Genomic DNA, 26,606 nt, shown 5'->3' on the forward strand with positions numbered 1-26,606 from the left:
AGGCTGACCCCTAAGCCAGTGTTACATATTTGTATTCTGTTAAGGTTGATTACTTCCAGCTTCCAAATTCTGTGTATTAGTTAGGATATTGATTTGACTGCTGTGGCAGAGGTCAGAAATAATAATGGCTTGAACAAGATAGAAGTTGATTGTTTTCTATTTCAAGTGAAAATCTGGGTAGGTGGTTGAGAGCTGGCTTAGTAACTCCATGCCTGCTAGGGGGCCAGACTCATGCTGTTTTGTGCACTGTCATCCTCTAGCTTATAGGGCAGGAGGGCTGCTCCAGCTTCTTTGAGGAAATCTGCATCCCAGTCCTTAGGAAGGGACTCAAGTGGGAGGAGAGGGCATGTTCTGTCCCATAAGAGCATGGTCAGAAAGCTTCATATATCATTTTTTTTTTCTTTTGAGATGGAGTCTTGTTCTGTTGCCCAGGCTGGAGTGCAGTGGTGCGATCTTGGCTCACTGCAAGCTCCACCTCCTGGGTTCACACCATTCTCCTGCCTCAGCCTCCTGAGTAGCTGGGACTACAGGTCCCTGCCACCACGCCCGGCTAGTTTTTTGTATTTTTAGTAGAGATGGGGTTTCACTGTGTTAGCCAGGATGGTCTCAATCTCCTGGCCTCGTGATCCGCCTACCTCGGCCTCCCAGGGCGCTGGGATTACAGGCGTGAGCCACTGTGCTCAGCCCATATATCATTACTTATATCTCCTTGGCTAGAGCTTACTCTCCTGGCCGCACTCAAATGCAAACATGGCTGAATGCATTTTATTTTATTTATTTTACTTTCTTAGAGACAAGGTCTTTTTTGTCACCCAGGCTAGAGTACAGTGCAGCCTCTAACTCCTGGGCTTAGGTGATCCTCCTGCCTTAGTCTCCTGAGTAACTGTGAGGCATGTGCCACTGTACCCAGCTAATTTTTAAATTTTTATTAGAGATGAGGGTCTCACTATGTTGCCCAGGCTGGTCTTGAACTCCTGACTTCAAACAATCCTCCTTCCTCGGCTTCCCAAGGCCCTGGGATTACAGGCATGAGCCACTGCATCCGGCCTGAATGCATTTTGGGAGGCAACTAGCTTTTCTATCACAGGGATACCAGGAATTTTGGCTTAAGCAGCTCAAAAAATGGAGTTGTCATTTACTGAGATGGGGAAAACGGAAAGAGAAGATTGGGAGGGAGACGTTGTCATCTGGTTTGAACATATTATGAATATGCTGCCTGTTCTTTATCCATGTGGAGATGTGAAGTAGGTTGTATAGGAGTTTGCAGTTCTTGGGGGGAGGTTGGGGTTAGGGATACTAATCTGGAAGTTGTCATTGTATTTAAAATCATGAGAATGGACAGATTTTACCTAGAGAGTGAGCATAAATGCGGAAGAGAAGAGGACTGAGCCTCCATCCATTCCAGCAATTAAAGGTTGGGAGATCAGGAGGCCTCAGAAAAGGAGACTGATAAGGAACAGCCACTGAGGTTGGAGGACAGTCTAGAGAGCATGGAATCCAGTGTCCAGGGGAAGAAAGTATTTCATGATGTGGGGGAATGCTCAACTGTGTCTAATGTTGATAAAATTAGAGGAGGACCAAGACTTGAGTATGGGATTTGGCGACATGGAGGCCCTTGGTTATCTTGACAAGACTGATTTCATTGCTGACTGGAGCAAGTTCAAGAGAGAATGGGAGGAGAGGGGAGGGAGCTCAGGAGTGAGGCGTAGGCTCCAGGGGTGCACTGGGAAGCCGTCTGTAGTTGGCGGAAGCCATGAGTTTTAGAAGTGACAAGAAAACATGTGGTGAGCATATCTTTTTCTGTTTTAACTTTTCCCATTCTCTGCTATAATCACTACTTTCTTTATTCATTCAACACTCTGCTTCTCTCTCTTTCCCCAAGGGAGGAAGTAAAGACATAGAGATATATTTGTATATCATTCCTAGCATGAGGTTTTGGGCCTGAAGAGTTCCAAATAATAAATTTTGAGACATAATATGGGGAACATTGGATCATATTATAGTTTTTAGAGCTTAAAAAAATAGTTGAGTGGCAAATATTTAAGGGTAGGAGACTTGAATATTATTTAATTTGTTTGCTTAATTTCGACAAATATTTTTGGGCTTTGTGCCAGCTACTAAGGGTTGACTATGTGGAGATGCTGCTTGAATATGACAAAGACCTGGTCTTTACCTTCAGTGACCTCAGGCTCCAGCTGGGGACACAGGAACACAGCCAGCTAGACTTCAAGTGCTAAATAGACATTTCAGTAAAGAGGGTACAGCCGATGGGGCAGTTAATTCTGATGGGGAATGTAGGGAGGGGACTGGGAAGATTTGAATTAGTCTTTAAAGATGATTAGGATTTTGACATTTAGAACACTGTAGCCAGACGCAGTGATGCATGGCTGTAATCCCTGCTACTTGGGAGGCCAAGGCAGGAAGATCAGTTGAGCCCAGGAGTTCAAGGGCAGCCTGGGCAATATCCTAAGACCTTTTCTCTAAAAAAAAAAAAAAAATTTTTTTAAATTAAAAAACAGTGTTGGCTGGGCCTAGTGGCTCATGCCTGTAACCCCAGCAATTTGGGAGGCCAAGTTGGGCAGATCACTTGAGTCCGGGAGTTTGAGACCAACTTGGGCAACATAGGGAGACCCCACGTGTCCAAAAAAAAAATACAAAAATTAGCCAGGTGTGGTGGCATGGTGGCATGCACCTGTGGTCCCAGCTACTCGGGAGGCTGAGGTGGGAGAATCGCTTGAGTCTGGCAGGTCCAGGGTGTGGTGAGCTGTGATCTGTGTCACTGCACTCCAGTCTGGGTGAGAGAGCAAAAGACCCTGTCTCAAAAAAAAAAAAAAAAAAGAAAGTTAGAAAAACAAGTCAATGGTGAAGAGAAATGTTTCATTTACTTCTTACCCTGGGCAAACTCTGTTACATTCATTCTTTTGAAATTGATGATAGAAATATGAGAACATTGGAAAAAAACTGAAGATGGCAAATATGGGATATTGGTATTGGTAGCTGCTTGCTGATCTGAAAGGCTGTTTTTTTTTTTTTTTTTTGAGACAGAGTCTGTCACCCATGCTGGGTTGCAGTGGCGCTCTTGGCTCACTGCAACCCCCACTTCTGGGGTTCAAGCAATTCACCTGCCTCAGCCTCCCAAGTAGCTGGGATTACAAGCATGCACCACCATACTTGGCTAATTTTCGTATGTTTAGTAGAGACAAGGTTTTGCCATGTTGGTCAGGCTGGTCTTGAACTCCTTACCTCAGGTGATTGGCCTGTCTTGGCCTCCCAAAGTGTTGGGATTACAGGCATGAGCCACTGTGCCTGGCCTGATCTGAAAGGTTTTGAGATATATCAGGCGTAGCCAAATGTGTGACCCCAAGCTCTCCAAAACCACTAAGGGTCTGTAGCAGCTGAAGGAGTAGGTGATAGGGAGAAGTTGGAGGAACAGGAAAGGGGTTTCATTAAAATCACTTCTCTCCTAACATTAACCACACTGCATTGAATTATTTATTCACTTGGTGTAGCTCCTACTGGGATATAAACTCCTGGCTATTCTTGTTTACTGCTTTTTATCCAAGTCCTAGCACAGGGCTTGGCACAGAGTGGTTCAAAACAAATACTTGTTCAATGCCTGAATGAATACAGTGATACAACATGTCTTTTCAGGACTCCTATTCTTTTTTTTTTTTTTTTTTAATAGAGATGGAGTTTCACTATGTTGCCCAGGCTGGTTTCCAACTCCTGGCCTCAAGCCATCTTCCCTTCTCGGCCTCCCAAAGTGTTGAGATTATAGGTGTGAGCCACCACAACCAGCCTGCGTATCAAACATATTAGGAAGGTTGCACATGGGAAGTCAGGGAATAGAAATGGGGGGTGGGAGTTAAAATAAATGAGAGAGGGACTTTATATGGATCAGTGATAATAACTCAATCCTCTGTTTGACAAAGAAGAGGGAGAAGGAAGAGGAAGAAAAAGAAAGTGGGATAAAGGATCAGAAAGGGAGGAAAATAGAAAAAATTACAGTATGACTCCAGGGTAGACCTGTTTTGTTGTCACTGAGTTGGTTGGTTGGTTTGTCTGTTGTATTTTTCATGTTTCACCAAGTTGGCCAGACTGGTCTCGAACTCCTAGCCCGAAGTGATCAACCCGCCTCGCCCCCCAGAGTGCCGGGACCACAGGCGTGAGCCACCACGTCCAGCCCCCACATTGCTTCTGGCCTCCGTGGTAGACCTCCCAGACGGATTGGCCGGGCAGAGGCGGTCCTCACTTCTTCCCAGACACGGGGCGGCCGGGCAGAGGCGCTCCTCACTTCCCAGACGGGGCGGCCAGGCAGAGACGCTCCTCACTTCTTCCCAGACGATAGGTAGCCGGGCAGAGGCGCTCCTCACTTCCCAGACGATGGGTGGCCGGGCAGAGGCGCTCCTCACTTCCCAGACGATGGGTGGCTGGGCAGAGGCGCTCCTCACTTCCCAGACGGGGCAGCCGGGCCGAGGCGCTACTCACTTCCCAGACGATGGGTCGCCGGGCAGAGGCGCTCCTCACTTCCCAGACGATGGGTGGCCGGGCAGAGGCGCTCCTCACTTCTTCCCGGCCGGGGCGGCCGGGCAGAGGCGCTCCTCACTTCTTCCCGGCCGGGGCGCCCGGGCAGAGGCGCTCCTCACTTCTTCCCGGACGGGGCGGCCGGGCAGAGGCGCTCCTCACTTCTTCCAGGACGGGGCGGCCGGGCAGAGGCGCTCCTCACTTCCCAGACGGTGGGTGGCCGGGTAGAGGCGCTCCTCACTTCCTCCCAGACGGGGCGGCCGGGCAGAGGCGCTCCTCACCTCCCAGACGATGGGTGGCCGGGCAGAGGCGCTCCTCACCTCCCAGACGATGGGTGGCCGGGCAGAGGCACTCCTCACCTCCCAGACGATGGGTGGCCGGGCAGAGGCGCTCCTCACTTCCCAGACGGGGCGGCCGCGCAGAGGCGCTCCTCACTTCCCAGACGGGGCGGCCGGGCAGAGGCGCTCCTCACTTCCCAGACGATGGGTGGCCGGGCAGAGGCACTCCTCACTTCCCAGAGGGGGTGGCCGGGCAGAGGCGCTCCTCACTTCCCAGACGGGCCTGCCTCCCAATTCTTGTGTTGCAATAGTTTATTTGTTTGCTTCATTAAGTTGTGTTAATTAGGTTAAGGTAGGCACTTGATGAAAAAAGCCTTATTATCAGAATTCTAATTCAGAGTCAGACATACCTGCAGGCTTTTTTGGTTGTTTGCCTTTTGTTTTGAGACAGGACTTGCTCTATGGCCCAGACTGGAGTGTAGTGGCATTATCATAGCTCACTGCAGCCTCAAACTCCTGGGCTCAAATGATCTTCCCACCTCAGCCTCCTGAATAGCTGGGACTACAGGCATGCCACTGTTCCTGGCTCTTACCTGGATTTTATTTGGACCAACAAACTGGATGATTCTCGGGAAAGTACTTAATCTTTCTGAGCCTCAGTTTCCTCACTTATAAAATGGGGCTATGGAATACCATCTCATAGCACCGTTCTTCAGATTAATTGGAGTGATATGAAGTGTGCATGGTGTAGTGACCTGGCCGAGTGGATTCTTGGGACAAGTTAGTTCTCAAAGTAAGATTGAATTGTGTATAATTGGAGTTTCAGTTGGTGTCCATATAACATCTAGCAAATCTTTTGCATATAATAATGCCAACAGCATAAATAGTGGTATCTTACTAGTTAAGGTAGCAAATAGACCATGGCTTATGTGAAAGGTTGGGTTGGAATCCTCTCCCCCGACCCATTACTTCCAAAAATCTCTTCTGACCCAGGAGCCATCTTTTGTATTGAGCCACACTGCTACCACTTTTTCTAAAACGTGGAGTGATTGGTGGCCTGAATGTACTAAGAGGGTGAAGGTGGAGTGAAGAGCTTTGAAAGGGAGAGAAGAGTGTGCAGAAAGGGGACCCGAGGAGTCCCAGGAGAAACATTCTGCATATCAGGACTAAAGAATACAGCCTGAGGTGACACACTTTACTCCCATCAGATGAGTTATTTTTGTCTTCTGAAAGAATTGTACCCCTTCTAGCACGGGGAGACATCTCTGAATTGGATGTCATTGTATTAACTACTCACCAGCTGCTAAATCTTTGGCATCTTGTCCAGTTCTTTGGCAGCAATATCAAGATTGGGAAAAGAGGTATCTTTTGGGTCCTAGATTGAGAAATGACCTTTCTAAATAAACATGACACGTTCAATGGACATTGCTTCTTTGTTCCCTGTCAGTGCTTGGTATAAATTCTAGATGTCTAATAGTGTCTTTTTTTTTTTTTTTTTTTTTTTTGAGACAGGGTCTTGCTCTGTCACCCAGGCTGGAGTGTAATGGTGCCATCTTGGCTCACTGCAACCTCCACCTCCTGGGTTCAAGCAATCCTCTCACCTCAGCCTCCCGAGTAGCTGGTACTATAGGTGCATGCCACCATACCTGGCTGATTTTTTAATTTTTTTTTTTTTTTTAGAGACAGGGTCTCACTATGTTGCCCAGGCTGGTCTTGAACTCCTGGGCTCAAATGATCCTCCAGCCTTGGCGTCCCAAAATGCTGGGATTATAGGCATGAGCCACTGCGCCCGGCCCATGTGATTTAATTAGTTAGATTTTCTGACTAGATGAGGTAGCACACTGCTTTAATGGACCTTTTTGGGAATTGAACTTCTAAGATGTCCGAGTAGATCGTATTGAGCACCCATCGTGCCAGGCACTCCTCAGGAATCATGTCTGTAATCGCGGTCTTTTGTTAGACCTGTGTCTATACTTGTCACCAGGGCCAGCTTCACAGGCATGTGACTGCAGGCAGAGGTGCCCCATGCCTGGTTTAATGCTCTGCTGTTGCTGTCTTGAAATTCTTAATACATTTGAACAAGGTAGCCTGCATTTTCATTTGTCATGGGGCCCCGAACATTCTGTAGCTGATCTTGGTTGTCATTGACTTTTTCTGTGTGGGTGGATATATGCCTGGGTAGATGTCGTAGTTCATTTGGACTATTATAACAAAATGCCATAAAGTGGGTGACTTGTACACAGCAGCAATTTGTTATTCACCGTTCTGCATTCTGGAGGCTGAGAAGTTCCAAGATCAAGGTGCTAAGAGATTCAGTGTCTTGAGAACCAACTTCTTGGTTCATAGATACCTGTTTTCTCACTGTGTCCTCACTTGGAGGAAGGAGCAAAGGAGCCCCTGGGCTTTCTTTTATAAGGGCATTAATCCACAGGTCATCAGGGGTTCCGACCTCAGGACCTCATCACATCCCAAAGGCCCCATCTCCTAATTTCATCAGCGACCCTCCCACCTCAGCCTCCCGAGTAACTGGGACCACAGGTGTTTACAACCGTGCATGGCTTTTATTTATTTATTTTGAGTCAGAGTCTCTCTCTGTTGCCCACGCTGGAGTGCAATGGCGCAATCTCGGCTCACTGCAAGCTCCACCTCCCAGGTTTACGCCATTCTCCTGCCTCAGCCTACTGAGTAGCTGGGACTACAGGCATGCACCACCATGCCTGACTAATTTTTTGTATTTTTAGTAGAGATGGGGTTTCACTGTGTTAGCCAGGATGGTCTCGATCTCCTGACCTCGTGATCTGCCCGCCTCGGCCTCCCAAAATGCTGGGATTACAGGTGTGAGCCACTGCGCCTGGCCTATTTATTTATTTTTTATTTAATTTTTTTGAGATGGAATTTTGCTCGTCGCCCAGGCTGGAGTGCAATGGCACAATCAAGTTCTGGGGTACATGTGCTGGATGTGTAGGTCTGTTACATAGGTAAGCGTGTGCCGTGGTGATTTGCTGCACCTATCAACCTATCACTTAGTAACTGAGTCCAGCATGCATTAGCTGTTTTTCTTAATGCTCTTCCTACCCTCTGCATGGCTGATTTTGAAAACTTTTTTTTTTTTTTTTGAGACAAGGTCTTGCTGTGTCACCCAGGCTAGAGTGCAGGAGCGCAGTGGCATGCTCACGGCTCACTTGCAGCCTCGACCTTTCGGGTTCAAGCAATCCTCCCACCTCAGCCTTCTAAGTATCTGTTACCACAGGTGATACCACCATGCCTGGCTAATTCTTTTATTATTTGTAGACGGGGCCTTGCTATGTTGCCCAGGCTGGTCTTGAATTCCTGGGTTCAAGTGATCCTCCTGCTTTGGCCTCCCAAAGTGCTGGGATTACAAGTGTGAGCCACCATGTCTGGCTGATATTGAATCTTTAGATAACTCATTTTTCTTCATCAAATCTTTTTTTGTTGTTGGGGTAGTAATTAGAAATATTAGATTTAAAAAAAAGACAAGATTTTTGACACATAAGCATTTATTTCCATATTCTTTTTTTAATTTTTATTTTTGTAAGCTATTTTATTTCTTCCATGATGATTTAGAGGGGCTATCTTCAAACCAATACAAATATTTTGTAAGTAATATCTGGCCGTTTTTTAACCAATTGAGTAATTTGTTGCACAGTAAGCCACCTCACATCTTTCAGCAAGAAATACATTAAATTTGGATAGTAAAGACATTGCATAATGAATTAGGACACAATTAAAATTTGCTTTAAATAGTTCTTTGGGCGAGGGGACACCACACTTCTATTCAATGAAGAGAAACATTTTGACAGTTCAGAGGTCTTTTATTTTTTTAACACCTCTTATGCCATGAATTCATAGGTAATAGGTTCCAACAGCTCAGGCTTCCTCCCATTGGTTCTCACACAGTGTGCTTCTCTGGTACCTTTCTCTTTGGCTTTCTTCTTTCTCTGATCGTTTTCCTTCATGAGTTTTAGGAAATGATGCTGGCTCTCAGAGTGCTTAATGTGCTCAATATGCGTATTAATTCTCTTGGCAAGACTGTTGCCATTGTTCATTTACTACAATGCCAGCAGCATGCTGGGAAACATTGTAGACTCTTCCAGTCTAGCCATGGTAACACTTGTGGGGCATTTTTTTTTGCAACAGTACCCATTCCCTTGATATCTGTAATATTACCTTTCTCTTTTTTTTTGGGATGGAGTTTTGCTCTTGTTGCCCAGGCTGGAGTGCAGTGGCGTAATCTTGGCTCACCGCAACCTCCACCTCCCGGGTTCAAGCGATTCTCCTGCCTCAGCCTCCCAAGTAGCTGGGATTATAGGCATGCACCACCACGCCTAGCTAATTTTTGTATTTTTAGTAGAGATGGGGTTTCTCCATATTGATCAGGCTGGGCTCGAACTCCAGACCTCAGGTGATCCACCTGCCTCGGCCTCCCAAAGTGCTGGGATTACAGGCATGAGCCACCGCACCTGGTGTGTTTTTACTTTGAACAGATGTCCTTGTGCCAAAAGGTTTGGTGATTTCTAGTTTAGGGAAACATGAATAAAGCATCTTTTGGCTTGAAATGTTATGATTAGAATGGGTTGTGAGTGGGAGAATTTTAATGAATGCCAATTGGAAAAAATGCTTGTGAAAGTGTCTCGTAGGCCACCTTTTCATCATTTTTTCTTTTCTTTTCTTTTTTTCCTTCTTTTTCTTTTCTTTCCTTTCTTTATTCTGAGATAGGATCTCACTCTGTTTCCCAGGCTGGAGTGCACTGGCAGCATCATGGCTTACTGTAGCCTCGAACTCCTGGGCTCAGGTGATCCTCCTGTCTTAGCCTCCTGAGTAGTTAGGACTACAGGCATTTGCTACCACACCCAGCTAATTTAAAAAATTTTTTGTAGCAATGGGCTCTCGTTATGTTGCCCAAGCTGGTTTCTAACTCCTGACCTTAAGCCTTCCTCCACCACACCCGGCCAACATGGGGCAAAAGTTACTAGAATCAGTTTTATGGAATAGTGTTAGAAGTAGTGGATGCTGGCCAGGCGCAGTGGCTCATGCCTGTAATCCCAGCACTTTGGGAGACCAAGGTGGGCAGATCACTTGAGGTCAGGAGTTTGAGACCAGCTTGGTCAACATGGTGAAACCCTGTCTTTACTAAAAATACAAAAATTAGCCAGGTGTGGTAGCACGTGCCTGTAGTCCCAGCTACTTCGGAGGCTGAGGCAGGAGAATCACTTGAAGCTGGGGATGGAGGTTGCAGTGAGCTGAGATTGCACCACTGCATTCCAGCCTGGATGACAGAGTAAGACTCTCTCAAAAAAACAAAACAAAACAAAACCAGAAGTAGAAGTGGTGGATGCTTAGTCGTCTAAGTTCATCGCGTCTGCTGAACCAAGTAGGATCAAAGATGAGAATGGAGACCATACCATCCACTTCTATCCCCTGGGATGTTTTTGTTTATAAAGGGCATAAAGTTTCTGCAGCAAGAAACCTTCTTTAAATAACAGAATGCAGTTAAAATTATTCTACGCTCAGCATGTGTCTCTGCCATGTAATGTTTGGCAGTTTTAGGCTTTTGATCTTTTTGGTTTCTTTTGCTCCTAATTTCACAATTAGATGACACGTGAGATGCTTTTTAGTGCTTTTGTACATACTCATATTATTTAGATAAAGCAGAACCCTACACAAAGGGGAAACAGTGTCTGAGCCTAAGAGGAAGATTAAAAGAGCAAAGGGATGGAGAAAACTACCAGGCTGAAATTATTTTTGTAAAAAAGACTATTTACTGTGTGTCAAGTAAACACTTTTCATTTGTTCAGCAAATATTTACCGAGTGCTCTCTGGGAGTTAGGTACTGTTACAGTTGCTGGGAATACAGCAGTGAATAAACTAGACCAAATCCCTGCTCTCTTGGAGCTTGTATTGTACTGGGTGGAGATAGACTATAAGCTGATAAATACATACTAATTCAAGTTGTTTGTTATATTACCTTTATTTCTGATGACTGTTTTATAAGATAAGAAATATTTTGTCACCTTCTTACAAATGGGGAAATCGAGGCTGAGAGAGATAACCCAGCTGGAAACAGGTGCAGCTGGGATCCTGGCCAGCGCTAGCTACGCAATTGCTCATTGTGTAGAGAGCTTGGGAAGATGGGGCCTGGGGTAGCACTGCCCTCACCCATTGCACATGGTCTGGTCTCTGTTTCACTTTCAGGTGGACTGCTTCGTTCATTTATTCATGAGAGAAGGCCTCACTTTGCCACCCAGGCTGGAGTGCAGTGGCACATTCATGGCTCATTGCAGCCTCAGCCTCCCCAGCCCAGCTCAGCCTCCTGAGTAGCTAGGACTGCAGGCATGTGCCACCACACCTGGCTCATTTTTGTATTTTTTTTTGCAGAGACGGGGTTTTGCCACATTGGTCTTGAATTCCTGGGCTCTGGTGATTGGCCCGCCTCAGCCTTCCAAAATGTTGGGATTACAGATGTGAGCCACCACGCCTGGCCCCTTATTATTCTAATTTGAAGTAATAATATTTTAAGTATCATGGGTGACTCAAGAAAACACTTTAATTAGGCAGTTTTATGCCTTTGGTCCTTAGTTCTCACCAGCTGGCAGAATGGGGTTAGGCATATTTAACGTTCTTCATGTTATCAATTAGATGCAAAAAACATAATTAACAATTTTTGTTACAGTTCGTAGAATTCCTTGTATTTTAAAAAAGGTATAATTACTGCCTGGCTTTGGAGAATTAGAGGGTCACAACCTTTTTTTTCTCCCTGAGAAAATACCATTTACAGTCTTTTCTTTTTTTTTTGAGACAGAGTCTCTGTTGCCCAGGTTGGAGTGCAGTGGCATGATCATGACTCACTGCAGTCCCAAACTACTGCGCTCAAGCTGTTCTCCTGCCTTAGCCTCCTGAGTAGGCACACACCACCATGCCAGGCTAATTTTTTTATTTTTTATAGAGATGGAGTCTTGCTGTGTTCCCCAGGCTGGTCTCAAAATGCTGAGCTCAAGCAGTCCTCTCTGGGGAGGTTGAGGCTGCAGTGAGTTGAAATCATGCTACTGCACTCCAGCCTGGGTGACAGAACAAGACCCTGTCTCACCAAAAAAAAAAAAAAGAAAAGAAAAATGTGTATTTTGCTAGTAATTACTAGAGGTTGACCTTTGTTAAGTATTTTGTGCTTTATTTTTGAGATATTTACTCACCTGGGAAAGTTCTCATGGAGGAGGAAGGTGACTTGCCTTGCCTGCATTCCGGTGGCAGGGAAGCAAGCATGGGAGGCAGTGGAGGGTATGTAGGTAAAGAGAGGTTAGAGGAGAAGGAGCACCTGGACTGTCGGATGTGGAGTGACCTCAGGTCATGTCCACACAGGGACTCTTATGAGAGTGAAAGGGACTCTGTTACAATTAAAGTGGGAGTGCCAGGAGTACCCTGGGCTGAGGCCAGGAGCCGACATGGATGATCGCCTTCTAGAGGTGACATGTTTGAGCTGTAGCGGAGTGCTTGGGTAAAAGCACTAGATGCTTTAGGGTTTTGATTTGGGAGTAAGTCCTGGACATAGTCATGATATTCTTTGGAGAAGAAATGTGGTTGATCAATCAAGCTTTTTGTAACTGTTGGGTAAACATTTTTTGAGTTGGGTAAGTAACCTGGAAAGTGAAGCAGAAAATGACTGGAAAAATGAGATTGCAGGGTGACCATGCCATTCTACCCCCGTCTCTTTCCACTCTGTCATATTCATCCTATAACATTTCTCAATTGCTTGGAAGCCTTGGTACTTTACTTGTTAGTGCAGACTTAGGGAAGCTGGGCTCACTGAGCTGTTAGGTTTATATGTGTTAAAACTTGTGCTGGAGAAAGTGCACAGGAGCCAGGCAGTGGGGCATGGGGTGCTGGGTGCTGGGCCAGGGTTACTAGAAGCTGGGTAGGGGGCATGGGGTACAGAGCTGGGGGAGTGATGTGCACTGGGAGCCAGGCAGCGGGGAATCTGGAATCACAGTGACCACAGTCAGTGCTGCATCCTGAGCCCACCAGCTGCCGCCTGCAGGTGGTGCAAGGGTGCCTGGCACCTGGAGAAGCACTTCAGCAGCTGATGTGACACTGCCCTGAGCCTTCTGGGAGGCACTGAGAAATGCTGGCTGTGATTTTGACATCTGCGTCACCTCAGGGCAGAAGACAGCAATGCCGACCCCCTGGACAGTATTGGATGCCACTGACCAGATGTGGCTCCCAATAGTGATGACTTGGTGCACCTCATGGAGTAAGGGTCTGACTGGCCTCAGTAAAGCAGAAGCTGTTGTCAAGAACCATGAGGGCCAGATAAAGATCTGGATGCCGGCCGGGCGCGGTAGCTCGTGCCTGTAATCCCAGCACTTTGGGAGGCCGAGGCAGGCGGATCACGGATCACCTGGCCAACATGGTGAAACCGCCTCTCTACTAAAATGCAAAAAATTAGCCAGGTGTGGTGCCGGGCACCTGTAGTCCCAGCTACTTGGGAGGCTGAGGCAGGAGAATGGCGTGAACACGGGAGGTGGAGCTTGTGGTGAGCTGAGATTGCGCCACCGCACTCCAGCCTGGGGAACAGAGCGAGACTCCGTCTTAAAAACAACAGCAACAACAAAAAGATCTGGATGCCTTTGATGGAGCTGAACATTTATTACACAGCAACAGCAGCAAGGGTTGCTGGTGGGCAGACTTCACTGTAGGGCACCTACTCTTCTGTAAGAGTCTGAAGGACACTATTGTCAGAGCTCTGCCCTTTTGGAATGAAGAAATAATTCCCCGTATCCAGGAGGGGAAACAGGTGTTGGCTGAGGCCCCTGGCAGCAGCTTTTCTGGCACAGTCGAGCCTTGGGAGGCTCTCCCGGAAGGGGCCATCATGGAGCTGAGCCTGCCCACTGGTATTCCCATTGTCTATGAATTGAACAGGAGGAACTTGAAGCCCATGGAGCTCATGCAGTTCCCAGGAGACGAAGAGGCTGTGCATAAAGCCATGGAGGCATGGCTGCTTAGGGCAAGGCCGAGGCACGAAGGGCAGCAGCCGATCCCTATCCCGACAACACCCTCCCGGTCTGCCCCATTCCTCTATGCTTCTCACCTCCACGTGTCACAGTGACACAGCTGTAGGCGTCCGAAGTTGTTGAGCGGATCTGGAGGCTCCCATTTTAATTTTAGGCATTTTTGTCTCCACTCCTTTCACACAATCAGAGTGGCACCTCTGGGGCATAGGTCTTCAGCCCCAGCCAAGGAAAGGCTCCTTTTACCCAGGAGAGCTGAGGGGTGGCAACTTTGGGGTCTTTGCTAGTGCTTTGTTTACTTGTTTACTAAGACCCTGCTTGAGTAGGGGATGTGGAGGAACCATGTTAAGGCATGACCAATGAGGAGAAGCAAGAGAGCCTGTTTGTATTCCTGGGAGCCAGTCCCGTTCTATTCAGTCATCAGGTCCCTGTGTGTGTGTGGAGGGGGTTGGAAAAGGTTGGGGGTAGATGAATGTAACCTACATGGTGATTTAAAACAAGCAACTACAGTCATGCATCACTTAATGACAGGGATACGTTCTGAGAAATGCATCATTATGTGAACACTATAGGGTGTAGTTACACAAACTTAGATGTCATAGCCTATTCCACACATAGGCTCTATAGTATAACTCCTTGGATACTTATGATATAGCCTAGGTATTGCTTCTGGGCTACAAACCTGTACAGCATGTGACTATACTGAATCCTATAGGCAATTGTACTGTAACAGAGAGTTTTTGTGTATCTAAACATAGACAAGTCACAGTAAAAATATGGTATTATAATCTTACCGGACCACCGTGGTATATGTGGTCTGTCATTGACTGAAATGTTGTTATGCAGCCCATGACTGTATTTTCTCTCTGACCTCCCTAGGAGAGCTGGTTCCAGAAGGTTCAGATGAGTCCTGAATGTTTATGTATGGCATTTTCCTTTACTAAAACAAAACAAAATACAAACCTTTCTGGGGTTCTAGTAGCCATTGAAGTACTCCTACATGTGGTCATCAGAAAATAAGCCATTCCTGAAGCACCTTGACTTCTAAGGGTAGAGATTCATTTTGCTGTGTATTTTAGAATCCCTAGTGAGCTAGTGAGATTCTGGACAATTTTCTTTTTGGAGCCCGTCTCACTCTGTTGCCTAGGCTAGAGTGCAGTGGCGCAATTGTAGCTCACTAGGCTCAAGTGATCCTCCTGCCTCAGCCTCCTGAGTAGCTACGACTATAAGCACAGGCCACCATGCCCAGTTAATTTTTAAAATTTTTTTGTGGAGAAGGCATCTTACTATGCTGCTCGAGCTGGTCTTGAGCTCCTGGCCTCAAGTGATCCTCCCACCTTGGCTTCCCAAAATCCTAGGATTACAGGTGTAAGCCACCGCACCTGGCCCTGGACAAGAGTTTGTTTCCACCTTCTGTTTCTGTTTTTATTTTTACCTCAGAAGACAATAAGATATAAATGAGATGCATAAATGAAGCATACTGCAAACCTATGGTATACTTACTTGTAGAATTTATAGTACTGGAATCCACCCTTTAATAACAAGGTGTAAAAGGGAGATATCAGAAGAGAGGAACAGACAACTGTAATTGCACAATTTCTGTAATTGTGCAAAACAAGTTGGTTTTTTTTTTTTTTTTTTTTTTTGGTGAGACAGTCTCTGTCACCCAGGCTGGGGTGCTAGTGGCATGATTTTGGCCCACTACAACCTCCGCTTCCTGGGTTTAAGCAATTCTCCTGCCTCAGCCTCCCAAGTAGCTGGGATTACAGGTGTGCGCCACCATGCCCAGCTAATCTTTTATCTTTTTATTAGAGATGGGGTTTCACCATCTTGACCAGACTAGTCTGGAACTCCTGGCCCTAGGTAATCTGCCTGCTTCCCAAAGTGCTGGGATTACAGGGGTGAGCCACCACACTTGGCCCTGAGCAAGTTTTTATGGAGGATTGAGTGAAGGGCATTGCCTGGGAGAGTCATCTTTTAAGATTTTTTGGGGTAAGGGATCTCCTTGAAAATCTTGAGGGAATTGAAGGTCCTCCTGGCCTTCATGGGTCCCAGGATTTGGACGCCTGCCCCAGGTACTCTCAACTCTACCCAGAAATCAAGCCGCACCAGCAAAGCTGATGCTGCTCAAGCTGGTCTTGAGCTCCTGGCCTCAAGTGATCCTCCCACCTTGGATCTCTTCATTTGGGCTACTCTCAAACTTTTTCCTTTGAATCTTGTTTTGCCATTAAGCATCTGCTGAGTTGAGGAGTGTTGTCCGTTACTTACTGTGTTGCTGTATGTGTGTAGTGTGTGCTGATCTCACTCCTGGCTTTATGTTCTTTTTTCTTTCTTTTTTTTTTTTTTTTTTGAGACGAGATCTCACTGTGTTGCCAGGCTGGAGTGCAGTGGCATGATCTCGGCTCACTGCAACCTCCGCCTCCTGGGTTAAAGCTTTTCTTCTGCCTCAGCTTCCTGAGTATCTGGGATTTCCTTATCTCTTTGAGTTAAACTTGTTAATTTAATTAAGTTAAATTGAAAATACACTTGATGTGTGTTTTTTTGTTTGTTTCTTTTGAGGTGGAGTCTTGCTCTGTTGCCCAGGCTGGAGTGCCATGACACGATCCTGGCTCACTGCAACCTTCACCTCCTGAGTTTAAGGGATTTTTCTTCCTCAGCCTCCCGAGTAGCTGGGATTATAGGCATGAGCCACCATACCCAGCTAATTTTTGTATTTTTAGTAGAGATGAGGTTTTGCCATTTTGGCGAGGATGGTCTCGAACTCCTGACCTCAGGTGATCTGCCCACCTCGGGCTCCCAAAGTGTTGGGACTGCAGGCGTAAGCCACCACACCAGCCTTCTTAATGTATTTTTTGTTAATCACTTTAAATCTTTCATAGAACAAGAAAATAATGATAGTGAGGCCAGGTGCGGTAGGTCATGCCTGTAATCCCAGCATTTTGGGTGGCTGAGGCAAGTGGATCACCTGAGGTCTGGAGTTCAAGACCAGCCTGACCAACATGGCGAAACCCCATCTTTACTAAAAATACAAAATTAGCTGGGTGTGGTGGCACATGCCTGTAATCCCAGCGACTCGGGAGGCTGAGGCAGGAGAATGGCTTGTACCTGGGAGGCGGAGGTTGCAGTGATCCGAGATTGCGCCATTGCATTCCAGCCTGGGCAACAAGAGCGAAACTCCGTCTCAAAAAAAAAAAAAAAAAAAAGAAAGAAAGAAAATAGTGATGGCGAATAAAACGGGTGTTGGGGCTGGGCATACTTTGGGAGGCCAAGGCAGGGGCATCACCTGAGGTCAGGAATTCGAGACCAGCCTGGCCAACATGGTGAAACCCTGTCTCTAATAAAAATAAAAAATTAGCTGGGTGTGGTGGCGCATGCCTGTGGTCCCAGCCACTGGGGAGGCTGAGGCAGGAGGATCGCTTGAACCCAGGAGGCGGAGGTTGCAGTGAGCTGAAACCGTGCCTCTGCACTCCAGCCTGGGTGACAGAGAGTGAGACTCTGTCTCAAAAAAACGAAAACAAAACAGATGTCGGCAACCTGTAGGACATTTTTGGTTGGGTATTCTCCCAGGTACCTCATACTCAGTAATCTAATCATAAACCATCTTCTTACAATCTCCTTCTGTATTCTCAATTTTAGGGTATTTTACCATTCATTTAGGTATCTAGGCCTGAAATCCAGATTCTTCGTCTTCCTCACTTTTCACTTCCAAATAACAGCCAAGTTCCGTTGGGGACACACGTCAAGTATCTCTGGAGCTGTCCCTTTCCTATGCCCATTGCCCAGGCTTGCTTGTGGCCTGCCTCCATTCATTCTCCACACAGTAGCTAGAGTGATTTGTTTTAAAAGGTACATCTGGGCTGGGCGAGGTGGCTAATGCCTGTAATTCCAGCACTTTGGGAGGCCAGGTCAGGCGGATCACTTGAGGTCGTCAGGAGTTTGAGACCAGCGTGGCCAACATGGTGAAACCCTGTCTCTACTAAAAATACAAAAATTAACTGGGTGTGGTGGCGGGTGCCTGTAATCCCAGCTACTCAGGAGGCTGAGGCGGGAGAATCGCTTGAACCAAGGAGGTAGAGGTTGCAGTGAGCTGAGACCATGCCATTGCACTCCAGCCTGGGCAACAAAAATGAAACTGTCTCAATGAAAAAAAAGAAAAGTACATCTGACCTGGTTATTCCCCTGCTTAAATCCTTCAAAGGATTTCTTCCTTGCCTTCATGAACAAGTTCAGTGTCTTAGGATGGTATTCACAGCTCGTCATGAGCTTGTTGCAGCTTGTCTTTCTTGTCTGTGCCTCACCATGTCCGTACACACTCATTCTTACCAACTGCTCAGCATTCCCTAAACAGTGTGTGTGCTCACAAAGCCTCCCAACCTCTCCTTTGTTCCTTGTCTGCCTAACCCCTACCTGTCCTGAAAAAGAAACTCAAGTCAAGTAATAAGCACATAGCATTTGTATGTGGCTCGATTTTCAAAATTGCTCTCTGAGGTGATTCAGTTATTACATGAATATACAGTTAGTGTAAATGAATTTGAATCCTGAAAACCTAATAAGATAGTGAAAAAAAGGTGATACTCTATGCACAAGCAAACTGCTGATTGCATCTCCGGGGAATTGAAGTATTTCTATGCATACATGCAGTAAGTAACAGAACATCTTATTGAGCTTAAGCCAAAAATGGGATTTATTTTAAGGATACAGGAGTCTTCTTTCTGAACCTAGGGATAGAAAGATAGCTGGGTCACAGGAAGAGACTGGAATCAAGAATCCAGATGCTGCCAGGGCTTCCTGTGTCTGCATCATTATCATTACCCTTCATTTCCACTCTCTATCACCTCGTCTCTTTCTCACTTCCTTTTCCTCTCTCAACAGCCCTGGCTAGTCCATCTCTGTGCCTACTGTGCACTGCTGTACATGGCTAGAGAAAAAAACAAAAGCCGTACTGGTGGGTCTAACTTTTCCCCCAACTTTCTATTCTGGATTTTTTTTTTTTTTTTTTTAAGGTAGAGTCTCACTATGTCGCCCAGGCTGGAGTGCAATGGCGCAATCTCTGCTCACTGCCACCTCCACCTCCCAGGTTCAAGCAATTCTCCTGCCTCAGCCTCCTGAGTAGCTGGGATTACAGGTGCCCGCTGCCATGCCCAGCTAATTTTTGTATTTTTAATAGAGGTGAGGTTTCACCTTGTTGACCAGACTGGTCTTGAACTCCTGATCTCAAGTGATCCGCCTGGCCTCCCAAAGTGCTGGGATTAAAGGTGTGAGCCACCGCGCCTGGCCCTAAAAATTTTTAAATCTGCAGAAAATTTGAATGACTCACCTAGATTTATCAGTTTATTTTTTGTCACATTCACTTTCTCTGTCTGTATATAAATGTGTGTGTATACATCTATAGACCCACGCATACTTGTTGGTTTTGGCTGAGCTATTTGAAAGTATGGAGAACTACTAAAGCAGATGGGAACTAGGAGGAAGGAAGGGAAGGCTTCATTGAGAAGGTAACATTTGAGCAAAGATCCAGGTCAGGGAACAGGACACAGAGCAGTTAAGGGGCAAGGGGAGGAGAGGAGCGTGTGGGGGAGGAAGGCGCAGCTCCACAGTAAGCAACCACCAGCGCCCAGCTGTGTGTTGAAGGAAGAGGAGACCGCTGTACTTCACTGTATTGTCCACATATTCACCACCCCTGTCTGGGGAAGGTTCTATTTCCCCACCTTGCTGGGGGTAGTTTCGGCCCTGTGACTGTTTTGGCCAATTAAATGTGAACACAATTGAATGTGTCACCGCCGGGCCAGTGTGGAGTTTGCCCTGCCTCTTGCCCTTTGCCTGGGCGATTGCTAGTGTTCCCATTAGAGGCTGCTCTTTCACCCTGGGTTTTGGAGTGAAGACGTTATGGAGCAGGGCTACACTTTCATCTGAATGTTTTCCCACGGTAGATGTAGTGGGAAGTAATGGTTTTCATTCTTTTCATCAGAAATTCTGTGAAAGAAGAAAGATGAGGAAAAATGGAAATTTACTATGTCGTTGCCATTTGCATTTATGTATAATTTGCACTAATAATAATGTTCATTATAATGTAAATCTACATCCTTTTAAAAAATAAATGGAATCACTATGTGTACCCTTTTGCAACCGGCTTTTCCAATTCAATTTTTTTAAAAAATGGAAAATACACATAACATAAAAATATACCTCATTTTAAAAGCAGTAGACATCAAAGTGAATATAACATATATCATTGTCCCCCTCCCTCCTTCCCTCCCTCCCTCCCTCCTTTCCTATCTTCCTTCCCTTTTGTTTCTATTTAGAGGCAGGGTCTCACTCTGACACCCAGGCTGGAGTGCAGTGGTACAATCATAGCTCGCTTCAGCCTTGACCTCCTGCCTCAGTCTCCCTAGTAGCTGGCACTACACATTGTATGTGCCACCATGCCCAGCTAATTTTTTATTTTTTGTGGGATTGTGGGGGGGCGGGTCTTGCCATATTCCCCAGGCTGGTTTTGAACTTGTGAGCTCAAGTGATTCCCCTGCCTCGGCCTCCCAGAGTGCTGAGATTACAGGTGTGAGCCACCACATCTGACCATGTAATTTTTTTTTTTTTTTTTAAGGAAACTGACAAATTTTAGATCACAAGAGCTGTGATGGTTCGGACGTAAGTGCATTTTTTGGAGAAACATTGTTGGGCTTAGATTAGGCCTACTGTGAAATTGTCGTAGCATTTAATACGTTTTAAACATGGCCAGCTGTGAAAAAAGAAAATAAAACCAATAATAATACTAGGAGTTATTGGCCAGGCGGGTGGCTCACGCTTGTAATCCCAGCACTTTGGGAGGCTGAGGCAGGTAGATCACCTGAAGTCAGAAGTTCGAGACCAGCCTGACCAACAAGGTGAAACCTCGTCTCTACTAAAAATACAAAAATTAGCCAGGCGTTTTGGCAGGCACCTGTAGTCCCAGCTACTCGGGAGGCTGAGACAGGAGAATGGCATGAACCTGGGAGGCGGAAGTTGCAGTGAGCCAAGATCACGCCACCGCACTCCAACCTGGGCGACAGAGCAAGACTCCGTCTCAAAAAAAAACCAAAACAGAACTAGGAGTTATCTTCATCTTTACAAGGAGACTACCCCAAAGAGAAAGTATTTGCAATTATTTTTCTTTATATTGGAATTCACTTTTTTTTGAAGTAGAAAATGACTGTTTATTAAACTTATAACAATGTTTTATGGGTGTTTTTCCCCACAAACTGCTAAAAATAAGAGGAACAGTTTGGCCCATCCTGTCTTAGCTTCTGCCTGAAATCACAATGGCCTTCACTGTTTTGAATCTATTTTTAGTTCATCAGGAACGTGAGGGTAGGAAGTGCTGCATCATATAACAAATTAGGAGAAAGCCCTGTTTTAATGTCGTTTGTGAAATAAGAACTGAGACAAGAAAAACTCTAGGAATGAGATTTCATGATTAGTATGTGTGGCTTTGAGTTGTGGTTTAGGACACAAATTGAGGAATTGGAAGTTCTTTATACTTTTTTTTTTCTCTGTGAGATAGGGGAAAACAAAATTCTCTTAAAAAGGACTTTTGTTTAACTTAAAGGAGTTTATGCCAGTCCTCTGGGCTTAATGATGAAAAAGTCAAGTAAACAATGAGAAAAATGTTTAATCATATTTTGGTGTGTTGTAACTATTTTTTGGTGTGTATCTCATATGTTCTGTTTGTGATAAAAAGTGAGGTTGCATCTCTTAGTACTCAAATTAATTTTATACACTTTTTTTTTTTGGAGACCTGGCTCTCACCGGGTTACACAGACTGGAGTTTATGGCTCTCTGCAGCCTTGACCTTCCCAGACTCAGGTGATCCTCCCACCTGTTTTTTGTTGTTGTTGTTGTTGTTGTTGTTGAGATAGAGTCTAACTCTGTGGGCCAGGCTGGAGTGCAATGGTGTGATCTCAGCTCGCTGCAAGCTCCACCTCCTGTGTTCACGCCATTCTCCTGCCTCAGCCTCCTGGATAGCTTGGACTACACAGGTGGCCACCACCATGCCTGGCTAATTTTTTTGTATTTTTAGTAGAGACAGGGTTTCACCATGTTAACCAGGATGGTCTTGATCTCCTGACCTCGTGATCCACCCACCTCAGCCTCCCAAAGTGCTGGGATTACAGGGGTGAGCCACCGTGCCCGGCTGGTTTCTTTCTTTTTTTTTTTTTTTGAGCGGGAGTCTCACTCTGTCGCCCAGGCTGGAGTGCAGTGGCACGATCTCGGCTCACTGTGACCTCCTCCTCCCGGGTTGAAGTGATTCTCCTGCCTCAGCCTCCTGAGTAGCTGAGATTACGGGCGCATGCCACCACACCTGGCTAATTTTTGGTATTTTTAGTAGAGATGGGGTTTCACCATGTTAGTCGGGCTGGTCTCGAACTCCTGACCTCAGGCCATCTGTCTGCCTTGGCCTCCCAAAGTGCTGGGATTACAGGCGTGAGCCACTGTGCCCGGCCAGTTTTTGTATTTTTAGTAGAGCTGGTGTTTCTCCATGTTGCCCAGGCTGGAGGTAAACCTTTATACCTGTGATTGCACAAAGCCATTCTCTTGTGAGTCCCCTATCCAGATATTCCCAGAGTCTTAGGTTGCTAAACCAGTTCAAAGCTGCCACCAAGGTAGAAGGCAGTCAGAGCACTGAAGGGCGTCATCCTCTACTGAGAGCCCTGCTGTGGGCAGCCCAGAACACTGCCCCCTGCATGGCTCTTCCTAAATTTTCCAGCAGATCTTTAAGATGGGGCAAAATGCATTCTCCCAATCTTCTCCTACCCCTTCTGTCATGTATAGACCTGCCTCTGTCTCTTAACTCTTTCTTCCTGCTTAATAGTCTGCAACATGCTTCACAAAGTCTTGATTCTTCAACCTTTTTTGAAACCTTAGAATCCTTTCTTTCTTCAACCGCGTATTACAGTGAGTCAGAACATTTATTCTCTGTTTATATCACTGAGTAGAACATCCGAATTTAACATCTTGGGCTGAACTTGGCATTGAGGTTTAAGGTGACTTCATATTTTTTCCAACAATAGTAGGTATGCTCTTCCAATGATAATGATAATGTCAACTAATAAATTAGTCAATTTTATGTTCAGTGCATTTTTCTAGTATTTCTCATTTATTCATCAGATATTTAGAGAGCACCTACCATGTGTCAGACACTGTTCTAGGCACTGGTGCATCAGAAGTCCTTGCTTTTAAGAAACTTCAAGTAGGGGGATGGTAACTAAGCAATACACAAATAAATGTATCACACATGTCACAGGGCAGATCAGAGCCACGGAGAAAAAATAAGTAGGGAAAGGGACAGGGTGGTGGTTTTCTCACAACCCTATAAGGAAGATACTGGTTTTTTTCTTATTTTTTGGAGACGGAGTCTGACTTCATCACCCACGCTGGAGTGCAGTGGTGCGATACCGGCTCACTGCAACCTCCGCCTCCCGGGTTCAAGCGATTCTCCTGCCTCAGCCTCCCAGGTAGCTGGGATTACAGGCATGTGCCACCATGCCCGGCTGATCTTTGTATTTTTAGTAGAGACAGAGTTTTGCCATGTTGGCCAGGCTGGTCTCGAACTCCTGACCTGAAATGATCCAACGCCTCAGACTCCCCTCGGCCGATGATTTCATCCCCGTTGTACAGATGTACAGTGTACAGATGTCCATTGTGCAGAAACTGAAGCACAGAGCTGTTAAGTGACTTATCTGGATAGGCTCCAGATAAGTAAAGTAGTCAAGTAATAAAGGTTGAATTTGAATTAGAAATCAAGCATGAACTCCTAAATTTAGCTGTCTGTAAGATAATGAAACTTGGCGCAGCACAGTGGCTCACACTTGTAATCCCAGCGCTTTGCGGGGGGGCCAAGGTGGGAGGATTGTTTGAGCCCAGGAATTTGAGACCAGCCTGGGCAACATGGTGAGATGCCATGTCTACAAAAAATTTAAAATTAGGTGGGTGTGGTGGTGCATGCCTGTAGTCCCAGCTACTTGGGAGGCTGAGACAGGAGAATCACGTGAACCTGGGAGGGGGAGGTTGCAGTGAGCCGAGATGGTGCCATTGTACTCCATCCTGGGCAACAAGAGCGAAACTCCGTCTCAGAAAAAAAAAAAAAATACATTCTATACAGAAAACTATATTTAACATATAAACTATGAAGAAGAATAAGATGAATACCCGTGAACTGATTACTCATAGTTGTAAGTATACAACCCAGTGAGTTTTCATAAAGTGGACATACCTGTGACACTAGTATCCAGTTAAAATTAAAAAAACAAAAAACACCATTACCAGATCCCTAGATTCTCACTCTTGCCTCTCCCGAGCTTCTTCCTGCCCCTTTCCCACCAAGGATAACCATTATCCAAACTAATGGTATAGTTTAGTTTTTCTTATTTTCAAATTTTATAGAAATGGAATCATCCACTCTGTTTTTTTTACATCTGGCTTTTGCTCAGGGGACATGGGTAAATCTGTTAGGAAGCTTTTGGAGATGCCCTGCTGTTAGTAGGAGTTCAACAAATACATTTTGAATGAATGGATTAATTTCTCTGTTTCAATAAGGTGTTGCTCTTTAATTATATGTTAAAAGGAAGAAGTGGCAGGTTGTATTTTTATTGAATCAAGTAAAAAAAGAAAACCTGATCATTTTGCTCCTACAAGCGATGGTTAAATTTGTGTCTTAGTATAACTTTTGTTTCTCATTGTTTTAGTGAATTAAATTGGCTATTTATTCATTAATTTATTTTGGAGATGGAGTCTCCCTCTGTTGCCCAGGCTAGAGTGCAGTGGCGCCATCTCAGCTCACTGCAATTGCCCTCCGTCTCCTGAGTTCAAGTGATTCTCCTGCCTCAGTAGCTGGGATTACAGGCGCACACCACCACACCTGGCTAATTTTTGTATTTTTAGTAGAGACAGGATTTCACCATGTTGGTCAGGCTGTTCTCGAACTCCTGACCTTGTGATCCTCCTGCCTCAGCCTCCCAGAGTGCTGGGATTACAGGCACGAGCCACCACACCCGGCCAATTGGCTATTTATTTTTAAATCTTACCTATTTTAAGTGACAAAGTTAGGTCATTTTATTAAAATAACAAGCTTTAGTGTGTTACAAGCATAGGCTGGGCATGGTGCTTCATGCCCATAATCCTAGTATTCTGGGAGGCCAAGGTGGGAGGATCACTTGGGGCCAGGAGGTTGAGACCAGCCTGGGCAACATAGTGAGACCTCGTCTCTGTCAAAAATTAAAAAAAAATTAATTAGCTGGGCATGGTGGTGTGCACCTGTAGTCTTAGATACTTAGGAGGCCGTGATGGGAAGATTACTTGAGCCCGGAGTTCAAGGCTGCAGTGAGCTATGATTGAAATACTGCACTCCAGCTTGGGTGACAGAGAGACTCTCTCTAAAATAAAGTGTAATATGCTTACTGTAAATTCACCATATCAGCCAAGGAGGTGTGATAAACAGAGATGGTAAGGGAACTAACATACAGTATATATGTATTTATGTTTGTATGTATGTGTGTATTTATGTATGTGTGAATTAGTGGTGGGGTGTCACTGCTTTGCTCAGGCTGGTCTTGAACTCCTAGGCTCAAGCGATTCCCCCCACCTCACCCTCCCAAGTAGCTGAGACTATAGGCAGGCACCACTGAACCTGGCCAAGATACAGTTGTTAAAAACTCAAGTGGTAGAGCTTGTAAGAATACTGGTAGAGCGAGTTATTCTCTCAGAAGAGTACTTTTGCTCAAGGCATATTTAGTTGTTAAGCTCTGGTGTGGTTATGAATAATGTCATTCTCTGGCAGAATTGTGTTTCTGCTGTTTAGTTATAGAATGCCCTTTTCCCCTTATGTTGTAGATTCGACGGAGGCGCCTTGCACGACTTGCTGGTGGACAGACCTCTCAGCCAACCACCCCACTCACCTCTCCCCAGAGGGAGAACCCTCCAGGGCCTCCCATAGCGGCATCAGCCCCAGGACCCTCTCAGAGTCTTGGTCTCAATGTCCACAACATGACCCCAGCTACCTCCCCGATAGGTGCATCAGGTAAGCCCAAGCTTCATACCTGGGACTCTTTTGTAATTCTTCTTAGCTTTTTGTTAAGCTGATGGTTGTGATGTTTCCAGAACAGATTAAAATGAAGCAGACATGAGCTCTTTAAAATCCTCCAAGCAGTAGTTTAAATATCATTGCAATGTGTTGTGTTATCACCATTTTTTTTATTGCAATCTGTTAAACCAATTGCTTTTCTTTCCATAACTTCCATCTTTTTTTTTTTCAAACAGGTTTAGGTATTATCTCTGATGACAAGATGATTAAGACTGAATTTGGTTCTGCTGATGTTATGAATTTGGTTGATGGTTTTAACATAAAATAATCTGAAAATGCAAGATTAAAATAATGGTCAAAATGAACACCTCTAATTGCAGATTTCCTCGTCTTCATTCTACATTGGCACAGTACTTTTTCTTTAACTTTTCAGAGGATAAAACTACCTGATAGGATGTTTTAGAACTATCTCATTAAAAAGTAAAAGTTTATTTCTTTATAATAAATGAGCTGATGCTTGATATCCAGGACTGTCTTTGTTGGGAAATGATGATATTTCTCATACTGTGTATTTGAAAATATCTCTCTTTTGTCTGTGAACTTTTCTATCAAATATAGTATTATTGTCATATAATAATAATTACTATTAGGATTCTCGTTGCGTAAAGGGGGTGCTAAGAGGCCTGCATTGATCATAATATCATCTAATAATTTGATAGTCAGCCTTCTAAA

General features: G+C 45.3%; 1 protein-coding gene across 5 annotated transcripts in view; it reads left to right on the forward strand.

Annotated features, from left to right (window-relative positions):
- The window catches only part of UBE4B (ubiquitination factor E4B), a 153,366-nt gene that overhangs the window by 13,859 nt on the left and 112,901 nt on the right, over window positions 1–26,606 (forward strand). For all 5 annotated transcript variants that reach the window (XM_058443713.1, XM_032758862.2, XM_058443711.1 and 2 more), the window contains exon 2: window positions 25,685–25,871. In XM_058443713.1, the coding sequence (XP_058299696.1) occupies window positions 25,685–25,871 (187 nt within the window). The remainder of the gene's footprint in view (window positions 1–25,684; window positions 25,872–26,606) is intronic.

Source organism: Hylobates moloch, unplaced genomic scaffold (genome assembly GCF_009828535.3).
Source record: "Hylobates moloch isolate HMO894 unplaced genomic scaffold, HMol_V3 SCAFFOLD_9, whole genome shotgun sequence".
Taxonomy (NCBI): Eukaryota; Metazoa; Chordata; class Mammalia; order Primates; family Hylobatidae; genus Hylobates; species Hylobates moloch.